The sequence below is a fragment of the Dryobates pubescens genome, chromosome 16, assembly GCF_014839835.1.
Source record: "Dryobates pubescens isolate bDryPub1 chromosome 16, bDryPub1.pri, whole genome shotgun sequence".
NCBI lineage: Eukaryota > Metazoa > Chordata > Aves > Piciformes > Picidae > Dryobates > Dryobates pubescens.
The window spans coordinates 7,065,767-7,086,269 of NC_071627.1; the positions used below are offsets into that span (position 1 = coordinate 7,065,767).

Sequence of the window (20,503 nt, forward strand, 5' to 3'; positions counted from 1 at the left end):
CTGCCCTGCTGTGCTGCCTTGGGCATCCCAGGGCTCCCTGGATGGTTTCCAGCCAGTGGGTGCTGTTTATGAGCTGTGGTGTGGCTGATTGCTTGCCCTTCACGAGCTGCCACATGCCAGATGGGTCGCTGGGATGCTTTGGGCTGGTTTGTGCCTCTGCTGCTTGCTTTCCGAGGTAGGATTTGCCTGCTGGCTTCACTGGGGCCTGCATCTGGGAATACTTTGGAGATGGGGGCAAATCCAGCTGTGGCAATGCCTGTAGCCTTCATTAGCAGAATTATTTCCTCCCAGCTGCCTGATTTCAGCACCTCCTTGGTAAGTTTTCCTTTTGGAGACAAGAAATAGCTCTGTGGTCAGGATGGCTCAGGAGGTGCATTTTCTGTCTGTTTGTGAGGTCATTGTCTTGTCTGGAGCACAGGCTTCCTCTGGCCACAGTTTCAGCTCTGGCAAAGACATCCAGTACAGGGACTGACAGTCAAGGGGACACTGCACTCTTGCCACACTCCAGTAGGCAACTTCTTTACACAGAGAAGAATGCTCTTCCACCATGTGGCAGAAGAATGTGGCTCTGGGATTGTGTCTGCAACCCCAAGTAAACATTTTTTGTGTGTGAGAGTGCAGAGAGAAACCTTACAGGGCTCTGATCTAGCTGAATATTTCCCTGCTGACTGCAGGGGGCTTAGACTAGATGCCTTTTAAAGGCCTCTTACAACCCAAACCATTCATGTCCTGGGCTGCATCAATAGGAGTGTGGCCAGCAGAGCAAGAGAGAGGATTCTGCCCTTTTACTCTGCTCAGCTGAGACCCCACCTTGAATGCTGCATCTAGTTCTGGTGTATCCAGCATAAGAAGGGCATAGAGCTGCTGGAGTGAGTTCAGAGGAGGGCCACAAAGGTGATCCAAGGGCTGGAGTACCTCTGCTATGAATATAGGCTGGGGGAGCTGGTATTGTTCAGCCTGGAGGAAAGAAGGCTCCAGGGAGACCTTAGAGCAGCATTTCAGTCTTTGAAGGGGACCTACAAGAAGGCTTGAGAGGGACTGTTCAGAAGGGCCTGTGGGGATAGGATGAGGGGCAATGGTTTGAAACTGGAGCAGGGGAGATGTAGGTTGGACATCAGGAGGAAGTTCTACACCATGAGGGTGGTGAAACACTGGAACAGGCTGCCCAGGGATGTGGTGGAGGCTCCATCCCTGGAGACACTCAGCATCAGACTTGCTGTGTCCCTGGGCAGCCTGATCTAGCTGGAGGTGTCCCTGCTGAGTGCAGGGGTGTTGCACAAGATGCCCTTGGAGGATCCCTTCCAACTCAGTGCAATCTGTGAAAAGACTTCTCCTCTCTGCTGCCTGGCACCCTGCACCTTTCCCAGGTGGTCCATGTCATCCACACAGCAGGCATGAGCTGTGACCCTCTCAGAGAGGCTCAGGGAGTCCTCAGGAAGGATCTGCAGCTGCTTTGAAAGCATCTGAGGGGAGTCCCTGCACTTTCTCCTTAAGCACAGGAAGGCTTACTGCAACAATTCCTCAGCTCACTGTAACAATTCCTTGAGCTTCTCCTCTCAAACAACTTGTCAGCACAGCCAGAAGGGGGTAGGTGATAAGTGGAGGTGTGACAGCTGATATTGTCTCAACGTGTGTAACAGAATACTCAGGTGAGAGCAGAGGCTTTGATCTGCTCCTCCTGCATTTATCACAAGGTGTTCATCTTTGCTTTATCTGGAAGCCTTGGAGCCTGATTAGTCCTGGAAAACTCTTCCCTCTAGTGTTCAGCTGGGCTTGTGCTGCAGCTTGCATGCAGAAGCTTGCTGGCTTTATGGGATGTAAAGCAGCCACTGTGGTAGGACCCAGAACCTTGTGTCAGGTTCAACAAGGACAAGTGCTGGGTGCTGCACTTAGGTCACAACAACCCCATGAAGGTTGCAGGCTTGGGGCAGAGTGGCTGGAAACTGCCTGGTGGAAAGGGACCTGGGGGTGGTGGTTGACAAACAGCTGAAAATAAGCCAGCAGTGTGCTCAGCTGGCCAAGAAGGTCACCAGCATCCTGGCCTGGATCAGCAGCGGTGTGGCCAGCAGGACTACAGTGGGGTTTGTCTCCTGTACTCAGCACTGGTGAAGCCACACCTTGAATACTGGGATCAGTTTGGGGCCCCACACCCCAAGAAGGACATTGAGGTGCTGGAGTGGGTCTAGAGAAGGGCAGTGAAGCTGGTGAAAGGTTTTATGAGGAGCAGCTGAGGGATCTGGGATTGTCCAGCCTGGAGAAAAGGAGGCTGAGGGGAGACCTCATTGCTCTCTACAGCTCCCTGAAAGGAGGTTGGAGTGAGGTGGGGCTTGGCCTCTTGTCCCTAGTATCAGGTGATAGAAGGAGAGGAAATGGCCTGAAACTGCACCAGGGGAGCTTTAGGTTGGAGATTAGGAACAATTTCTCTGCTGCAAGAGTGGTCAGGCACTGGAACAGGCTGCCCAGGGAGGTGGTGGAGTCCCCATCCCTGGAGGTGTTCAAGAAACCTGTGGCCATGGCACTTGGGCACATGGTTTGGTGGCCCTGGTGGTATGAAGTTGGTGGTTGGACTGTATGATCTCAGAGGTCTTTCCAACCCAAAGGATTCTGTCACTCTGTGACCCAAATCCCACCACGAGCACCAACCCAGCCAAGCTGCTCCCCGCCCTGCTGCTCACCCGCTTGTTGTTCTCCTTCTTTCCTTCCGCTGCAGGTGAACATCATCCCCATCATTGCCAAAGCAGACACCATCTCCAAAAGTGAGCTGCACAAGTTTAAGATCAAGATCATGAGCGAGCTGGTCAGCAATGGTGTGCAGATCTATCAGTTCCCCACCGACGATGAGGCAGTGGCTGAGATCAACTCGGTGATGAACGTGAGTGCCGCTGCCGGCCGCCGCGCTACCGCGGCTGGGCACCGCCACGCTGCCCGGCCCCAGAAATGCACCTGAAGGGCAAGTTTCATCAGGGCTGTCCAGACACACTACAATCCATTGGAAAGCTGAGCTGGGGAGCAGTCAGTTCCCCTGAGGCTGGGGCATTCAGAAGGGCAACAAAGCTGGGGAGGGGTTTGGAGCACAGCCCTGTGAGGAGAGGCTGAGGGAGCTGGGGTTGCTTAGCCTGGAGAAGAGGAGGCTCAGGGGAGACCTTCTTGCTCTCTGCAACTACCTGAAGGGTGGTTGTAGCCAGGAGGGGGTTGGTCTCTTCTCCCAGGCAACCAGCACCAGAACAAGAGGACACAGTCTCAAGCTGTGCCAGGGGACGTTTAGGCTGGATGTTAGGAAGAAGTTCTTCATAGAAGGAGTGATTTGCCATTGGAATGTGCTGCCCAGGGAGGTGGTGGAGTCACCATCACTGGAGGTGGTTAGGAGGAGACTGGATGGGGTGCTAGGTGCCATGGTTTAGTTGATTAGGTGGTTCTGGATGATAGGTTGGACTAGATGATCTCAGAGGTCTCTTCCAACCTGTTTAATTCTATGCTATGCTCTTCTGTGCTATGCTATTCTTTAATCTGTGGGCTGGCTGGAGGAGCTCAGCTCAGCTCTGAGATCTCTTTTATTAAGTTTGGGATGAATCCTTCTCTCCAAAATCCATTCTGTCTGCTTTCTTTAGGTGACTCCATTTGAGGAGGGGAGAAGCTTGGAATCAAAATTTACAGTTCAGATTACTATAAATCTCCTGACCTATGGAGGCAAGGCAGAGAACACTCCATTTACAGCAAAGGAGAAAAAAATTAGAAGCTCTACTTTGTCCTCAAAATTCAGAGTTCAAAGTTCAAATTCAAAGAAAGGTCAGAGACCAAACTCAGACCTGGCTGATGAATGTGCAAAACAGTTGGAGGCTTCCTGTCTCCCACATCAGAGTGTGGCTATTGTGCTCTCACAGAATGCCAGGTTGCAAGGGAGCTCAGGGATCATCTGGTCCAAGCTAGCAGCAGCTGCAGTGTTTTCCATGTTAATTTTTTGTAATACAAAGTAGCTCACAATGAACACTGTCCTGCAGAGCAGCTTCTGATTAACAGCTGTGCCTTTCTTTCACACCCTCCTCTTTCTTTTTCCCTTGTCAGTTTCGGTAGCCAATCGATTTCTGCATCACTTAGATAATGAAAAAAATTCATCATAGAATCACAGAACTGTCAGGGTTGGAAGGGACCTCAAGGATCAGCCAGTTCCAACCTCCCTGCCATGGCCAGGGACACCTCACACTACAGCAGGTTGCCCAGAGCCACATCCAGTGTGGCCTTCAAAACCTCCAGGGATGAGGCTTCTACCACCTCCCTGGGCAACCTGTGCCAGGGTCTCACCACCCTCTTGGGGAACAGCTTCTTCTTGACATCCAATTTGAATCTACCCATTTCTGGTTTTGTTCCATCCCCCCCAGTCCTATCACTCCCCAACACCCTACAAAGTCCGTCCCCAGCTTTCTTGGAGCCCCTTTCAGATACTGCAAGGCCACAAGAAGGTCTCCAGGGAGCCTTCTCCACTCCACACTGAATAACCCAAACTCCCTCAGTCTGTCTCCAGAGCAGAGCAGCTCCAGCCCTCTGCTCCTCCTTGTGGCCCTTCTCTGGACACCTTCCAGCACCTCCAGATCCTTCCTGTACCAGGGGCTCCAGACCTGGACCCAGAGCTGCAGCTGTGGTCTCAGCAGAGTGGAGCAGAGGGGCAGAATCCCCTCCCTCCCCTGCTGGCCACAATTCTCTTGCTGCAGCCCAGGCTCTGCTTGCCTCTCTGGGCTGCAAGTGCTCACTGCTGGCTCCTGTTGAGCTTCTCATCCCCCTGCACCCCCAAGTCCTCTTCTTCAGGGCTGCTCTCAAGCCACTCCCTGCCCAGCCTGTATCAGTGTTAGTTCTTTTTTTTGGATGAATTCATCAAAAATTTGGAGGATGGACTCTTGGTGAAAGAATTGCAAGCGGTGTGCACTGGGGAGAAAAAACCAGGACTTGTGCTTGCTTGGATTTGCTTCCCAACCCCTCCAATGAAAATAGTTTTGACCTCTTCTCCACCAGTTCCACCCTTCTGACTCCCTTTCTTCTTACATGTGAGGAATTGTTTAGTCTGGAGATACAGGAGGCTGAGGGGAGACCTTGTCACTCTTTACAGCTCCCTGAAAGGAGGTTGAAGCCAGGTGGGGTTGGTGTCTTCTCCCAGGGAAAGGAAATAGGCTCAGGTTGCACCAGGGGAGGTTTAAGTTGGACATTTAAAGAAAGTTCTTCCCTGAAAGGGTTCTCAAGGACTAGAGCAGGCTGCCCAGGGAGGTGATTGAATCCCCATCCCTGGAGGTGTTTAAAAGAGGCAGAGATGTGGTGCTGAGGGACATGATTCACGGATTGCGTTGGGTTGGAAGGGGCCCCCAAAGGTCATCTTGTCCAACCCCCCTGCAGTTGGCAGGGACACCTCCAATTAGATCAGGCTGCACAGGGCCACAGCAAATCCACCACATCTCTGGGCAACCTATTCCTGTGTTTCACCACCCTCACTGTGCAGAACTTCCTCCTGATGTCCAGCCTAAATCTCCCCTGCTCCAGTTTCAAACCATTGCCCCTGGTCCTATCCCCACAGGCCCTTCTGAACAGTCCCTCTCAAGCCTTCCTGTAGTCCCCTTCAGATACTGAAATGCTGCTCTAAGATCTCCCTGGAGCTTTCTCTTCTCTGGGCTGAACAGCCCCAATTCTCTCAGCCTGTCAGTGTTCAGCCCCAGACTTGGTTGAGTCAGGGAATGGTTGGACTTGATGATCTTTGAAGGTCTTTTCCAACCAAAACAATCCTATGATTCTGTGATTTTTGTCCACCTCATCCTGCTGAAGCCCCTGCTCCTCAGCTCCTTTCTGCAGTGCTGAGGACACTGCTCTGTCTCCTTGCTGCTTGGCAGCCTTGGAGAGCACTGAGCACATGTTGTATCCTGCACATGTCCCTGTCAGTGCCCACACACACGCTGCTGTGCCAAGGCCTGGTTCCTGATGGCTTCCTGCCTTCTGCAAGGCAGGGAGTGCCCTGCTCATGGCATGTGGAGACTGCAAAGAACAACCTGACAAATGGGTAGAGGGACAGCAGTGATGATTCTGCTGTGCCTTCAATATTTCCCCATCTAGTTTAGCCCAGCCAGCACTGCTGCTAAGCTGCCCTCTTCTAAGGTCCCAGTGGGTAGTAGAGACAGCTCTGAGCGTTGGAGAGTGATGGCTGCAGAGGAAGGGCTTGGTGCAGCAGAGTGAGGGGGAATCTAACAGTCAGGCTCATCTCTGAGGGGTTAGCCCATGCTGGATATGAGCCAACATCTGCCCAGGTAGCCAAGAAGGCCACCAGCATCCTGGCTTTGATCAGCAATGGTGTGGCCAGCAGGACCAGTGCCTGTACAGAGCACTAGTGAGCCCACACCTGGAGTACTGGGGTCAGTTTTGGGCCCCTCATTCTAAGAAGGACATTGAGGTGTTGGAGTAAGTCCAGAGAAGGGAATGAAGCTGGGGAAGGGTAGAGCACAGGTCTGGTGAGGAGCAGCTGAGGGAACTGAAGTTGTTCAGCCTGGAGGAAAGGAGGCTGAGGGAAGACCTTCAGGCTCTCTACAACTCCCTGAGAGGAGGCTGGAGTGAGGTGGGGGCTGGTCTCCTCTCCCAAGGAATAAGTGACAGGATGAGAGGAAACAGCCTCAAGTTGCACCAGGGGAGGTTTAGGTTGGGCATGAGGAACACTTTCTTCCCCAGAAGGGCTGTGAAGCCCTAGGCTGCTCAGGGCAGTGGTGGAGTCCCTACCCCTGCAGGGGGCCCAAAGCCACGGAGATGTGGTGCTGAGAGACATGGTTTAGTGTTGAGCTGGCAGTGCTGGGTTAATGGTTGGACTGGAGGATCTTAAAGGTCTCTTCCACCCAAACCCATTCCCTGCTTGTCTGCACTGAGTCCCTGGCCTTGGCTCTGTTGCAGGCTCACCTGCCCTTCGCCGTGGTCGGCAGCACAGAGGAGGTGAAGGTTGGGAACAAGCTGGTGAGAGCTCGGCAGTACCCCTGGGGAGTGGTGCAAGGTAAGGGGATGGGTAAGGGCCCCCACTACAGACCTCCCTTGTGCCCAAGCACCCACTGGCACCCTCCCCAGCTCTGCCCTGTGCCAACTGGTGCAGAAACATCCTGTGCAGCCTCGGGTGGGTTGGCCACTCTTTCCGACCAGGAGCTCCCGTTCCTGCCGGGGTCGACAGCAAGCCTTGCATCCAGGGGGCTGTGTGCTCCGGGTGGGACAGCAGGGCCAGGGGAGGAGAGCCTGGAATTAATATGCAGGCACGTTTGTCCTTCCCCCACCACACATGCAGTGCCCCTGACTTGTGCCTTTGCTTCCACCAGTGGAGAATGAAAGTCACTGCGACTTCGTGAAGCTGCGGGAGATGCTGATCCGGGTGAACATGGAGGACCTGCGGGAGCAGACCCACACCCGCCACTACGAGCTCTACAGGAGGTGCAAGCTGGAGGAGATGGGCTTCAAGGACACAGACCCAGACAGCCAGCCCTTCAGGTGAGCAGCCTCCACGGGCTCCAGCAGCAGGCCAGAGCACCAGTCTGGCAATGACGCTCCAAAAAAACGAGGCTTTTAGCTGTGTCCACCCTGCTGAGCTGCGCTCGAAGTTTGCAGCTCACCTCCCTCCCCTCTCCCTCCCCTCTCCCTCCCCTCTCCCTCCCCTCTCCCTCCCCTCTCCCTCCCCTCTCCCTCCCCTCTCCCTCCCCTCTCCCTCCCCTCTCCCTCCCCTCTCCCTCCCCTCTCCCTCCCCTCTCCCTCCCCTCTCCCTCCCCTCTCCCTCCCCTCTCCCTCCCCTCTCCCTCCCCTCTCCCTCCCCTCTCCCTCCCCTCTCCCTCCCCTCTCCCTCCCCTCTCCCTCCCCTCTCCCTCCCCTCTCCCTCCCCTCTCCCTCCCCTCTCCCTCCCCTCTCCCTCCCCTCTCCCTCCCCTCTCCCTCCCCTCTCCCTCCCCTCTCCCTCCCCTCTCCCTCCCCTCTCCCTCCCCTCTCCCTCCCCTCTCCCTCCCCTCTCCCTCCCCTCTCCCTCCCCTCTCCCTCCCCTCTCCCTCCCCTCTCCCTCCCCTCTCCCTCCCCTCTCCCTCCCCTCTCCCCCATCCCTAACTCCCTGCTCTCCAAAGAGCCTGGATTTGGTTTTGCTTTCTTCCCCAGTCTCCAAGAAACATACGAGACCAAAAGGAAAGAGTTCTTGGGTGAGCTCCAGAAGAAGGAGGAAGAAATGAGACAAATGTTTGTTAACAAAGTCAAGGAGACAGAAGCAGAGCTGAAGGAGAAGGAGAGAGAGGTGGGTGTGCCAGATCCTCTGAGAGGAGCCTAAAATGCAGCCAGCAGGAGCTCTGGGGCTGGGCAGCCTATGCCTGCTGGAAGGCACTTGCAGCTCTTGGGCAGACCTCACCTGCCAAAGCACCAACACACAGAGCTTCATCCAGTCACAGAAGGGGACACAGGGTGGGGGTTTCAGAAGAGCATCACTGCTTTAGGTGCCTCAGAAACAGAAGAGTCCTGTGCTGTGTGTAGGGGACTTGGCTGCTGCTTGGTGAGTGAAGGGCAATGAAGGGTGTTTTGGTGAGAACCCATGTCGGGTAGATCTCACCCATGGAGGCTCTCTGGGCAGCAGGAATGCTCCAGGGGGCAGCTGGGCTGTGGAGTGCCCAAGGTCAATGGTGTGAAGCCATGAATAGCTGCTGTGACTGGGGTGTGGGGGGGAAATAAATGGCCTACCTTCAAAACTAATGAGGAACAGAAGGGTCCCCAATGTCCCCAGCCCTGTGGCAGGGCTGCAGGCTGAGCTGAGTCCTCAGTGCGCTCCCCCAGAGCTCAGGCTTTCTCCTGGTTTGATGTGTGGTGCCAGGCAGAGCTGAATGTCTTCTGTTGTCTCTGGTTTTGGTGAAGAATCACAGAAACATTCAGGTTGGAAAAGACCCTCAGGACCACCAAGTCCAACCCATAACCCTACTCCACAAAAGTTCTCCCCTAAAGCATATCCCCAAGCTCCACCTCCAAACCACCTTCAAACACATCTGGGGTTGGTGACTCCACCACCTCCCTGGGCAGCACATTCCAACACCTGACCACTCTTGCTGGGAGAAACTTCTTCCTAATGTCCAGTCTAAACCTACCCAGTCATACCTTTAGGCTATTTCTCTTGTTCTGTCACTAATTACCTGTGAGAAGAGCCCAGCACCAGCCTCTGGTTGCCCAGAGGTCACCTGTGCTGAGGTGCCGGGACGCTGGCTGCCCTGTGCCAGCTGCTGGGTCTCTGGGGGGTAGTTGGGATTGGGGCAGGAGGTGTGGCTGTGGCTCTGGGGTTGGGGGGGTGGATGCTGGATGTGATGCTCAGAGGCTTTGTCTCCCACCAGCTGCATGAGAAATTTGAGCACTTAAAAAGGATACACCAAGAGGAGAAGAGGAAGGTGGAGGAGAAGAGGAGGGAGCTGGAGGAAGAGATGAATGCCTTCAACAGGCGGAAAGTGGCAGTGGAGACCTTGCAGTCCCAATCTTTGCAGGCTACCTCACAGCAGCCACTGAGGAAGGACAAAGACAAGAAAAAGTAAGTGTCTGAACTTGACTCTTGTCCCCTCTGCTGCTGGGGAGCTGGGTGTCTGCTCAGATGCTGAGGCAGCAAATGGAAAAGGGGATTCTGAAATCCTGATTCCTACCCTTCTGACTCTGCCTAATGGGGAAACAGGGCCCTGCTGTGCCCTGGCACTGCCCTGGGGAAGCCCTTGGGGCTGTAAGTGGGGGGAGATTGACAGTTTGGGAGCATTCCTTAAAAACTGTGGATCATGTGAGATTGTCCTTACCTCTGTGACAGCAAGCTGCAAGGAAGGTGACTACAGAAACAAGCTGCACCTTCTCCCCAGCTGAAGCGTGGGGACACACTTGACACAGTTGTGATGCCTTACAGATGAGGTCTCCCACAGTGTGAATCTCACTGTGATCCATACTCTTGGGACCCTCTTTGGAGAGTGTGGTGTTTTAGTTTTGGAGTCAGAGCTGCAAAGATGGAAGCAGCAGCTCAGAGTGGAGATGCACTGCAAATTCGTCCTGGAGGAGGGCTCTAAGGCAGTTCTGCTTAGCAGAAAGCTCTGTCCCCTAAGGGCACCATCCTTATCTTAGCTTGCTGGGAGTTAAGTGACACTGCTGAAGCCAGCAAGGGACAGTGGCACATAAATAATCTTTCAGCTGCCTGGTTGTGAAATGATAGAATAGGAATGGGGCAAAGAGGCTGAAAAAGAAAAGGTTCTTCAAGGATCAGTGGCTATGAGCAGAACAAGAAACACCATCGTGCAAGCTGCTAATTCTGCTGTGGCAGCAGGTTTTGTTCCTTCCCCTTGCATGATGGAGCTGAAGAGCCTGAACTGCATTCTGTCAGCTCCAGAAGGGGCTAATGGCAATGATTTCACAGCCTTTCAGTGATGGAAAGGAACAAAAAAACCATCCAGAGGAGCAACACTTTGAGTTCAGAGTTTGCTCTTGGTGACTTCATGTTGCTGATTAGATTTCCAGTACCTGAAGAGGGCCTTCAAGAAAGCTGGGAAGGAACAGGATGAGGGACAATGGCTTTGAGCTGGAAGGGGGAGATTGAGACTGGAGATTAGGGAGAAATTCTTTTCAGTGAGGGTGGGGAGACACTGGAACAGTTGCCCAGGAAGGTTGTGGATTCCCTCTCCCTGAGGCAACCTGGGCTGCAGGGAGGTGTCCCTGCCCATGGCAGGGGGTTTGGAATTAGATGATCTTTAAGGTCCCTTCCAACCCAAACCATTTTGAATCTATGAATCTCATGCTCTGTTGGTTCTCTAGGCTGAGCTGCAGCTCTAGGGAAGCTTCTTTCACCTCACTGACATGCCAGGCAGGTGTTGATCTGTTGGAGGGTAGGAGAGCTCTGCAGAGGAACCTCGACAGGCTGGACAGATGGGCTGACTCCAAGGGCATGAGATTGAACACATCCAAGTGCCAGGTTCTATGCATTGGCCACAGCAACCCCATGCAGAGCTACAGGCTGGGGTCAGAGTGGCTGGAGAGCTGCCAAACAGAGAGGGACCTGGGGGTGCTGGTTGACAGTAGGCTGAACATGAGCCTGCAGTGTGCCCAGGCAGCCAAGAGAGCCAATGGCATCCTGGCCTGGATCAGGAACAGTGTGGCCAGCAGGAGCAGGGAGGTCATTCTGCCCCTGTGCTCAGCACTGGTTAGGCCACACTTTGAGTCCTGTGTCCAGCTCTGGGCCCCTCAGTTTAGGAAAGATGTTGAGATGCTGGAAGGTGTCCAGAGAAGGGCAGCAAAGCTGGGGAGGGGTTGGATGTTAGGCTGGATGTTAGGAAGAAGTTCTTCATAGAAAGAGAGATTGGCCATTGGAATGTGCTGCCCAGGGGGGTGGTGGAGTCACCATCACTGGAGGTGTTTAGGAAGAGACTGGACGGGGAGCTTGGTGCCATGGTTTAGTTGATTAGATGCTGGACTCAATGATCTCAAAGGTCTTTTCCAACCTGGTCTGGTCTATTCTATTCTATTCTTCCTGCACAAGGTAACTGTGGCTGGCATTTAAAATATTTCCCTGTGGTGTCAATGTCTTGGTGTTAAAACCAAAGCACTTCCTTCTGCAGACCTCTCAGCATGCTCTGGACATGTCCCACCTCACACACTGAGTCCAAAATGCTTTCTACAATCTTCTGCTGAAAATAGGGTTTAATCCCAGCTAAGCTTGCAGGTGAATTGGGGGCTGAATACCAGGAGGCAAGGTCTGAAGGAGGTGAGCATGCCAGGCCACTCACTCCTGTGAGTGCCATAGTAGTGACCAGGATATGCTGCAGCTGCAGCTTCCCCTCTGCTCTGCCTGCCTGCAGGAGAAATGGGCTCCCTCTGCTTGGTTGGTTGTAACCCGCCTGCAGACATAAATCCAGAGGCTCTTCCTCTTCTGGGTGGCATTTGGAGATCAGCTGAGGTCAGGACAAGGCAGCTCAGGAGGTGTACAGAGGACTGAGAGGCACCCAGAGAATGTGGTCTGTGTGTGGGGCTGGGCTGGGTTTTGCCTTCAGCTCTGGAGCAAAGCATCAGCACCAGGAGTAAAATGAATAGATTAGGGAGAAGAAGTGGGTTGGGGCTTGGGGTTGAGGTTTGGGGTTTTTTGCTTCAGATTTATGAGCTAGTTCAAAATGTAGCATTTGGGCTTTCTATTTAAGCAGGATGATGAAATCTGTAATAAAGAAACTCAAAGGAAGCTGCCTCCCCTTGGCCTTGACCTGCCTGCCCAGACCTCTTCTTCATCTTGGAGGCATCCAGAGGAGCTGGAGGGCATGTGAAACCTGTGTGACAGAGAGCACAGCCCTCACCCATCCCACTGTGGTTGGTTTGCTGTTGACCCCACAGACCACTCAGGCATAAGGGGACTTCTGTACTCCCTGGCCAGCAGCAGGAATGTCTCTGCTGGCTTTGTTTCTGAGATCCTTCAACCACAATGGCATCTTGGGGTGCATGAAGAAGAGTGTGACCAAGAGGTGTTCAATTCCTTTACTCTGCCTTAGTGAGGCCATAACTGGAGTATTTTGTCCAGTTTTGGCTCCCCAGTTCAACAGAGACAGGGAACTGCTGGAGAGAGTCCAGTGGAGGCTACAAAGCTGCTGAGGGGCCTGGAGCAGCTCTAAAGAGGAAAGGCTGAGAGCCCTGGGGCTGGTGAGCCTGGAGAAGAGCAGCCCCAGAGGGGAGCTGAGCAATGCTCAGCAAGAGATACAGGGTGGGGGGCAAGAGGCTGGGGCCAGACTCTGGTCAGTGGTGCCCAGGGACAGGCCAAGGGGCAATGGGCACAAACTGGCACCCAGGAGGTTACATCTGAACAGGAGGAGAAAATCTTTGGTGTGAGGGTGCTGGAGGCCTGGAGCAGGCTGCCCAGAGAGGGTGTGGAGTCTCCTTCCCTAGAGAGCTTCCAAACCCACCTGGCCATTGTGATCCTGCTGTGGGTGCCCTGCTTTAGCAAGGGGGTTGGATTGGATGATCTCCAGAGGTCCTTTCCAACCCTCTCTATGCTGGGATTCTGTGAACCAGACTGAAATAGAAGACAACTGAGATCTGGGAGCTGGTGGCAGGCAGCATCCTCCTCTGAGACTGGCAGCAAAGCTTCCCCTGGCAGAACTCATGGTCCAGGCTGTGCTGGGCTTTGCCCAGTGAGAAGCAGATGCTGTGCAGAGCCCAGTGTGAGCCTGGACATCACTTCCAGGAGAGCCCCAGGCGAGCCCCACGGGATGGAGACACATCCCAAGCTCAGGGACCAAGATGTTGGGACCTTTTAAGAACTGGGAATCCATCATGAGCTCAGGAGGGGGTGGATTTCTTTCCATGTTTAGGAGACTTTGGCCCTTTTCTCATCTCCTCTTTCAACTCAGTGGTTTTTAGTAGCTTCAGGAAGTACAAGCTGGAGGAGTTGCAGGTGTGGAGGAGAACTAAAAGCGTCTGTGCTGATGTTCTCCTTAGGCAGCTTGCCAAGCAGCTTGTCCTCTGTGGTGGGATAACTGGGCAGCACATTTAAGCTCTGCTTCTCTTAGGAGGTGCTTCCTTGAACCCCAGAACCCCCTGATTTTGAGCTTTGCAGCACATTTAAGCTCTGCTCCTTACAGGAGGTGCTTCCTTCAACACCAGAACCCCCTGATTTTGAGCTTTGCAGCACGTTTAAGCTCTGCTCCCCTTAGGAGGTGCTTCCTTGAACCCCAGAACCCCCTGATTTTGAGCTTTGCAGCACGTTTAAGCTTTGCTCCTTACAGGAGGTGCTACCTTGAACCCCAGAACCCTCGATTTTGAGCTTTGCAGCATGTTTAAGCTCTGCTCTCCTTAGGAGGTGCTTCCTTGAACCCCAGAACCCTCGATTTTGAGCTTTGCAGTGCGTTTAAGCTCTGCTCCTTACAGGAGGTGCTTCCTTGAACCCCAGAACCCCCTGATTTTGAGCTTTGCAGCGCGTTTAAGCTCTGCTCCTTACAGGAGGTGCTTCCTTCAACACCAGAATCTCCTCATTTTGAGCTATGCAGCACCTTTAAGCTCTGCTCCTCTTAGGAGGTGCTTCCTTGAACCCCAGCCCCCCCTGGTCTTGAGCTGTGCAGCAGGTTTAAGCTCTTTAGGCGGCTTGCCAAGCAGGTTGTCCTCTGCGGTGGGGCTCGGCGCGCTGGCGCTCGCTCCCATCCTTGAGTCCTCAGTGTTTGTCCCTTCCCTTCCTGTGTGGTGGTGGTGGTGTTTTATGTTCATTTTAACACATTTGGCTACGTTTTTGCTTTGGTTTTAATTTGCCATAACCTGAATTCACCTTCTTTTTTACGTTGTTCTTTCTTTTGTTTCTTTTGTCTTTTCTTTTCAGTTAATCACACACAGCCTTGCAGGCCAAGAGTGGACTTGGTGCTTTCATGTGTTTAAATAAAACAAAACAAAACAAACACACCAACAGCAACAACAACAAAAAAAAAAGGTTGCTTGAGTTTCCCCACCCTGTGAACCCTCCTCATAACATTTGTGTGAGTGGACCAAAGGGACAGAGGTAAAACTGAGCCCTCTGCGGCGGCCGCGGTGCTGAGGAACTGGCACCTGGCTGTGCACAACGGAGCCAGGAGGCTTTCAGGAAGGAACTTGACCATCCCCTCTCTTTTGGTTCTTATGAAACAAATCAACTAATCCCTCCAGCAAGATGGTTTTTTAACCCTGTTCTAAAGCCAGCAGCTGCGGATGGAGTTGCCCATAACTTGCTTTGTCTCCGCTCACCCAACCGGCTCAATAATTGCTTCCTAGATTGGTTTGGTTTGGTTCCTGCTGGAGGTTCATCTGCCTTGCCCTGCACCTGCCCAGCTGTGAGGAGTGGCATGAAGAATGCTGAAACCTTTAGGTTTGGTTTGGTTTGATTGTTTTCCTAACCAAATTCTCCATTGGAGTGCAGTTTTGGAGTGGGTAGGAAACCCACACTGCTCAAAGGGGTGTTTTTTTCACAACCCTGGGAGAACCTTAAACCCTTAGTTCCAGTAATTATCTATTTTAATCCTGAATTACTCTAAACACAGCATTTATAATATATATATATATATAAAGAGAGAGAGAGAGTGGTTAATAAAACTCCTGGGACAATGTTTTGAGTTTTTCTTGACTGCTAAAGTAGAGCATTGATAGAGCAAAAGTTTGGAGGGGTTGGGTTTTTTTTTGGTGGTGGTGGTTTCTCTTTCACACAGTCTGTTGTGTGAGGTGCAGCTTCAGGATCTGTGGCACTTCTTGCTCCCTTCTCAGTATTGACTGTTGTCCTTTGCTGGAAGAATTATTTAAGCTGCATTCCTTACTTCTTACACTTTAACCTTAAGCTTACTCTGTGTGCCTAACAAGGAGAATCTCCTCATTTTGAGCCCTGCAGCATATTTAAGCTCTGTTCCTCTTAGGAGGTGCTTCCTTCAAGACCAGAATCTCCTCATTTTGAGCTGTGCAGCACATTTAAGCTCTGCTTCTCTTAGGAGGTGCTTCCTTCAACACCAGAATCTCCTCATTTTGAGCTGTGCAGCACATTTAAGCTCTGCTTCTCTTAGGAGGTGCTTCCTTCAACACCAGAATCGCCTGTTTTGAGCTTAGCAGCACATTTAAGCTCTGCTTCTCTTAGGAGGTGCTTCCTTCAACACCAGAATCCCCTGATTTTGAGCTTAGCAGCACGTTTAAACTCTGTTCCTCTTGGGAGATGCTTCCTTCAAGACCCGAATCTCCTCATTTTGAGCTGTGCAGCATGTTTAAGCTCTGCTTCTCTCAGGAGGTGCCTCCTTGAACCCCAGACCCCCCTGATTTTGACCTATGCAGCATGTTCAAGCTCTGCTCTCCTTAGGAGGGGCTTCCTTGAACTCCAGACCCCCCTGATTTTGAGCTTTGCAGCGCGTTTAAGCTCTGCTCCTCTTAGAAGGTGCTTCCTTTGCCACTCCTCCTGCCTACAAATTACAGCCTTATTTTCCTGGGCAGCTGAGCTTAGGGGAATTATTAGGATCAATATTAATTTCTTTCCAGTCAATCCATTTTGGCCAACTGAAGAGAGCCTCACTAGCTATGCTGTCATGGAAAACTAATTGGATTCCCTGCCATCCATCAGATGCTAGGCTACATAAATAGGAATTAATTAGTATTAACCCCTCCACATAGTGGAGATTGTAAAACACTGGCTGGCTAAGTGTTAGTTGTTGAGGGGTTGTGTTTTTATTTAGGCAGTAATGTTACAGGAGACTTCCTGATCTTTGTTTTCTCCTCCCTCCCCCCCCCCCTTAATATTTAAGCTAAATGTCAGCAAATTCTTTCTGGGACTCCTAGATGGAGGTGCACAGAGCAAGGTCTGTCTGCAGGCAGCCTTTTGCTGGGCTGTAAAAGGAGGTTCTTTAACTTGCCTGTCCCATTCAAGCAGCTTTCTCTGCCAGCTGGCAGAAAACCTGAAGCATGAAGCTGAAAATCATGCCAGTGCCACTTGGTTCATGTGAGAACCTCCTGAAGCTCTCACAGGTACCTCAGAACTGGCCATTTCTCAACCCCATGTGTGCTTGGTAGGAGCCTGCTGGAAGCTCCACACTGGGGTTTTGAAGGTTGGATGTGTTTTAAAGAGTTAACTCTCCAAAATTAGGAGGGTTTATGTGGGGTTTTTTCCCTCAGAGAAACACAGAAGGAACCCAATTTAGGATCTGCAAGCAGACAGTTCCAGCTCACTGCTGCCTGCAGACCAGTCTTGGAGCAAATCAGGGGCAGGAGTTTGATTGTTTTGCTGTTGATAAACACTCTGCCTGTGTAAGCAGCACTGGTTGATTCCCTGGTTTGCTTCTCCAGGCTGCTGCTGGGCTCAGACTGCTGATGCTGGGCATGCAAACAGCTGCCTCACCATTGCTTTCCCAGTCAAGGTTTTTCTCCCCCTCTCCTGCTGCAGCCAGCAAGGGCTGTGCAAACCCACTTCCATCTGCCCTGGTGTGGCAGGGATCAATTCTTTCCTCCTAGAATCACAGGTAGTTAAGGGCAGTGATGATAACAAAGAGGAAAAGCCTTCAGCTCCTGGGGCACTGTGGAGGAGTCCCCAGCTTGTCCCTGGTGAAGGCACTCAGAATGTATGTCACAAGATTTCCATGGTGATTCTGATGTGACATTGACTTCCTGTTCACCTTGGCCCTCTAGTTACTACTTCTTTAGAGCAGTCAACATCATCATCACCTCAGCTGGACTCAGACATCATTCTTCTGGTCTTCTGGGATTTTTTTCCCTAGTATTTGATTATTCTTCCCCCCTTTTGGCTGAGAGAAGGCTGAAGTCTGTGGTCTGTAGGGTAGTTGTGTATCTTATTTAATGAGTTACAAGCACATGGTGATGCTCACCTCCCTCCACTTTGAAGATTTACATCTTGTAGGCTAGCAGAAGTGAAAGCAACACCGCCCCTCTCAGATACAGCTGAACCCATTCAGTTACACATCCTTGAGCTGCTCTGTACCCTGATCTGCCCAAGGGTTGGGGTTGCCAAAAGGCAGTACCCAATCCTGTGTGACTTCAACATTCACCATCACCTGTGTTGTCTGCTCTCTAACTGAAGTGTCTGTGAGGCTCTGAGCTCCAGACCCTTCACTGTCTGGCCATGGTTGGTACCCCCAGGGTGGATGGGGAGGAGGTGGTTGGCTTGCAGCACATGGAGACCTGCATGGAAGGCGCTCCAGGTGCTGCATCCCTTCCCTTTGTCACTCCTGCTGTGGTGGTGGTGGGTGAGAGGGTGTGTGTGTGTCTGCTGCTTTTCTTTGTGTTTGGGGCTTTTTTTTGTGTGTGTGTTTTATTTTTCTTTGGCCTTTTGTTGCTTTCCACTCACTTTGTACATTTTTGGTTGGTTTGTTTGTTTCTTTGATTAAATCTCACATGTATTTTGAGTGTTTGTGGTGTCCTTTATTTTGGCAGTGGGCTTCTTGTGTCCTCTGAGGGATCTCTGCTGAAGTAACACCGTGGAGTGACTGAAAGCTTCACCCACAGGGGGGCCTTATGTCCTGTGGGAACGTTCACAAGCCAAATTAGCTAACTCCTGTGCCACACAGCGTGCAGAGAAGCATCTCATCTGTCACCTGGGGAGAGAGTCAAAGATACTCATCCAAATGCCATGCCTGTTGGGGCAAAGGTTGCCTTCAGGCTTGCTGGCACTTCTCCTTTGGTGGCCAAAGTGATTTACCAGCAGCCTCACGGTTGTGGTGATGCCCGAAGAGGTGATTTGAGGATAGGGTGAAAAGGGAGCAGAGGTGGAGGGTGATACAGGGTGAGGTCTGGAGAACAGGGCTGGTGAGGAGCAGCTGAGGGCACTGGGGTTGTTCAGCCTGGAGAAGAGGAGGCTGAAGGGAGACCTCATTGCTCTCTACAGCTCCCTGAAAGGAGGTTGGAGCCAGGTGGGGGTTGGTCTCTTCTCCCAAGGAATGAACAACAGGACAAGAGGAGATGGCCTCACGTTGCACCAGAGGAGATTGAGGTTGGACATTAGAAGAAAAGTTTTCACTGAAAGGGTTCTCCAAGGCAGGAACAGGCTGCCCAGGGAGGTGATTGACTCTCTGTCCTTGGAGGCGTTTCAGAGCTGCAGGTCTGTGGTGCTGAGGGCCATGGTTTGGCCCCAGGCTCGGTAGAGTTAGAGAATGGCTGAAGTCACTCTCAAAGCACTTTTCCAACCAAACCAATTCTCTGATTCTCTGTTTTGCTAATGGCACTTCCAAAGCTGTGCTCTTCTGGAGAAGCCCATCACAGCCACAGATGAAGGCCAGAAGAAGAGCACAGCTGCCCCTGAAGCCAGAGGAGGCCACAGCATTGCTGGCAGGGCTGGAAGCCCTCTGCTGTGAGGCCAGGCTCAGAGAGGTTGTTCAGCCTGGAGAAGAGACGGTTCCAGGGAGACCTTCTGGTGGCCTTTCAGGGGCTGATCAGAAAGCTGAGGACAGACTTTTGAGCAGGGGCTGTTGTGACAGGACAAGGGGTGATGGTTTGAATTGAAAGGGAGATTTAGTCTAGATTGAAGAAATGTTACCCACTGAAGGTGGTGAGAGTCTGTCCCAGGTTGCCCAGAGAGGTGGGAGATGCCCCATCCCTGGAACCATCCCAGGTGAGGTTGGTTGTGGCTCTAAGCAACCTGCTCTAGTTTCAGATGCCTCTGCTGACTGCAGGGGGCTTGGCCCAGATGAGCTTTAAAGGCCTCTTCCCACCAAACCAGTCTGGGATTCTATGCTACAGCTCCACTGCTGTGATGTTAAAGAGGACCCAGCTGGTGCTTCCAGGCAACATCATGTTAGCAAATACCTTTACACAGGAGCAATGTTAAGATCATTAATGCTTCTGCCAAACTCCTAGAGAGATGCTTGCAAGAGAGAGAGAAGCACAAAGCCTGGCTGTAAGAGCAGGTCAGCAGCAAGGGAGTTACTGGTCACACTTTATACTTCCAGAGCTAAACCCTGGTGGCTGAGGCCCTAGGACATGCTGATGCTTTCCATTCAGGACACAACCCAGACCTACTCTCATCTTGTCCTGGGCTGAAGCTGGGGGAGAGATGGAGGCTGGGAGATGAAGGCAGTGCAAACGTGGTGGCTGTGCTGGTGGGGAGAGCCAGCTTGGGCTGTGCCTGTGGTCCTGGCTGGGCTGGAGACGGCTCCACCTCTCTGCCCAGCCCCTGTCTCCACAGCAGGTGACTTCAGCCATCAAGCCTCGTTAAAGCTTTAAGTCAGGTCTCTGATTACCAGTTCCAGGTGAGATCTTGGCAGCCATGAGAGCTTCTCCACGCTGGGTGGTTTAAAACCCAAACTCTCCCCAGCCCCCCGAGAGCTGCCCTTTGACCTTTCATGCTGTCTTGAAGTCATGTCAATTAACTGAAACCCTGGTTCTCTTTTGTTCTTTCTGTAGCTTCTTTAGTCTTCCCACTGCGTGCTCCATAACATCAGGAAGATATGTTAATTAGAAGATTTATTAAGGCCAGCCCACCTCATGCAGAAGAAATTAATGGGTGCTTTCACCTTTAAGCTTGCAATGTGGTGCACAGAAGAGGTGGTGTAGCAAGGACTGGGAGTGCACCGTGCCTTGTGGTTGCCAGGAGTTGCCTTGATCAGGTTTCTTGATAAAAGCTGCCCCCTGAGGTCCTTGCCAAGCGCTAAACAGCTAATGAAGGGCTGCTGCCGCTAAAGCCAAGCACTAACCTCCGGGTGAGGGCAGTTAGCGCTGAGCCAAGCCCCAGGCAGAGGAGGGGCAGAGCTGGGTCGGTGCGAGGTGGGGGTCTCAGCTTGCTGCTTGAGCTGCTGCTCCGAGGGTCCTCTCCTCTGCCTGGGCTGGGCTGGAACTGGAGAGCCTCCTAACATCCAGCTGCACTCTCACCTTTCTCAGCAGTAACTCTCTCGTGGAGCTTTTTCCCCATAGCCTTACAGGTGTGCTAACCCGAACCCCCCCACACCCTTCACTCCTGGAGGCTTCCATGAGTTACACCTTCTGCCTCACCACTTAACCCCTTCCCCAGAGCCCCCTGCCCACCTCCCCACCCCCTGCTTGGGGCACGGGTGACCCTG

The 20,503-nt window shown here is 52.4% G+C and overlaps 1 protein-coding gene across 2 annotated transcripts in view; it reads left to right on the plus strand.

Annotated features, from left to right (window-relative positions):
• SEPTIN8 (septin 8) overlaps positions 1-20,193 on the plus strand; it is a 53,865-nt gene extending 33,672 nt beyond the window's left edge. The window contains exons 5-10 of one of the 2 annotated variants that reach the window (XM_054168680.1): positions 2,711-2,872; positions 6,910-7,006; positions 7,320-7,488; positions 8,136-8,268; positions 9,344-9,534; positions 19,851-20,193. In XM_054168680.1, the coding sequence (XP_054024655.1) occupies positions 2,711-2,872; positions 6,910-7,006; positions 7,320-7,488; positions 8,136-8,268; positions 9,344-9,534; positions 19,851-19,905 (807 nt within the window). In that variant the 3' untranslated portion in view covers positions 19,906-20,193. Of the gene's footprint in view, positions 1-2,710; positions 2,873-6,909; positions 7,007-7,319; positions 7,489-8,135; positions 8,269-9,343; positions 9,535-14,319; positions 14,398-19,850 lie in introns of those variants that run through there. The other variant, XM_054168681.1, reaches the window with a different exon arrangement.
• The last annotated feature ends 310 nt before the right edge of the window (positions 20,194-20,503 follow it).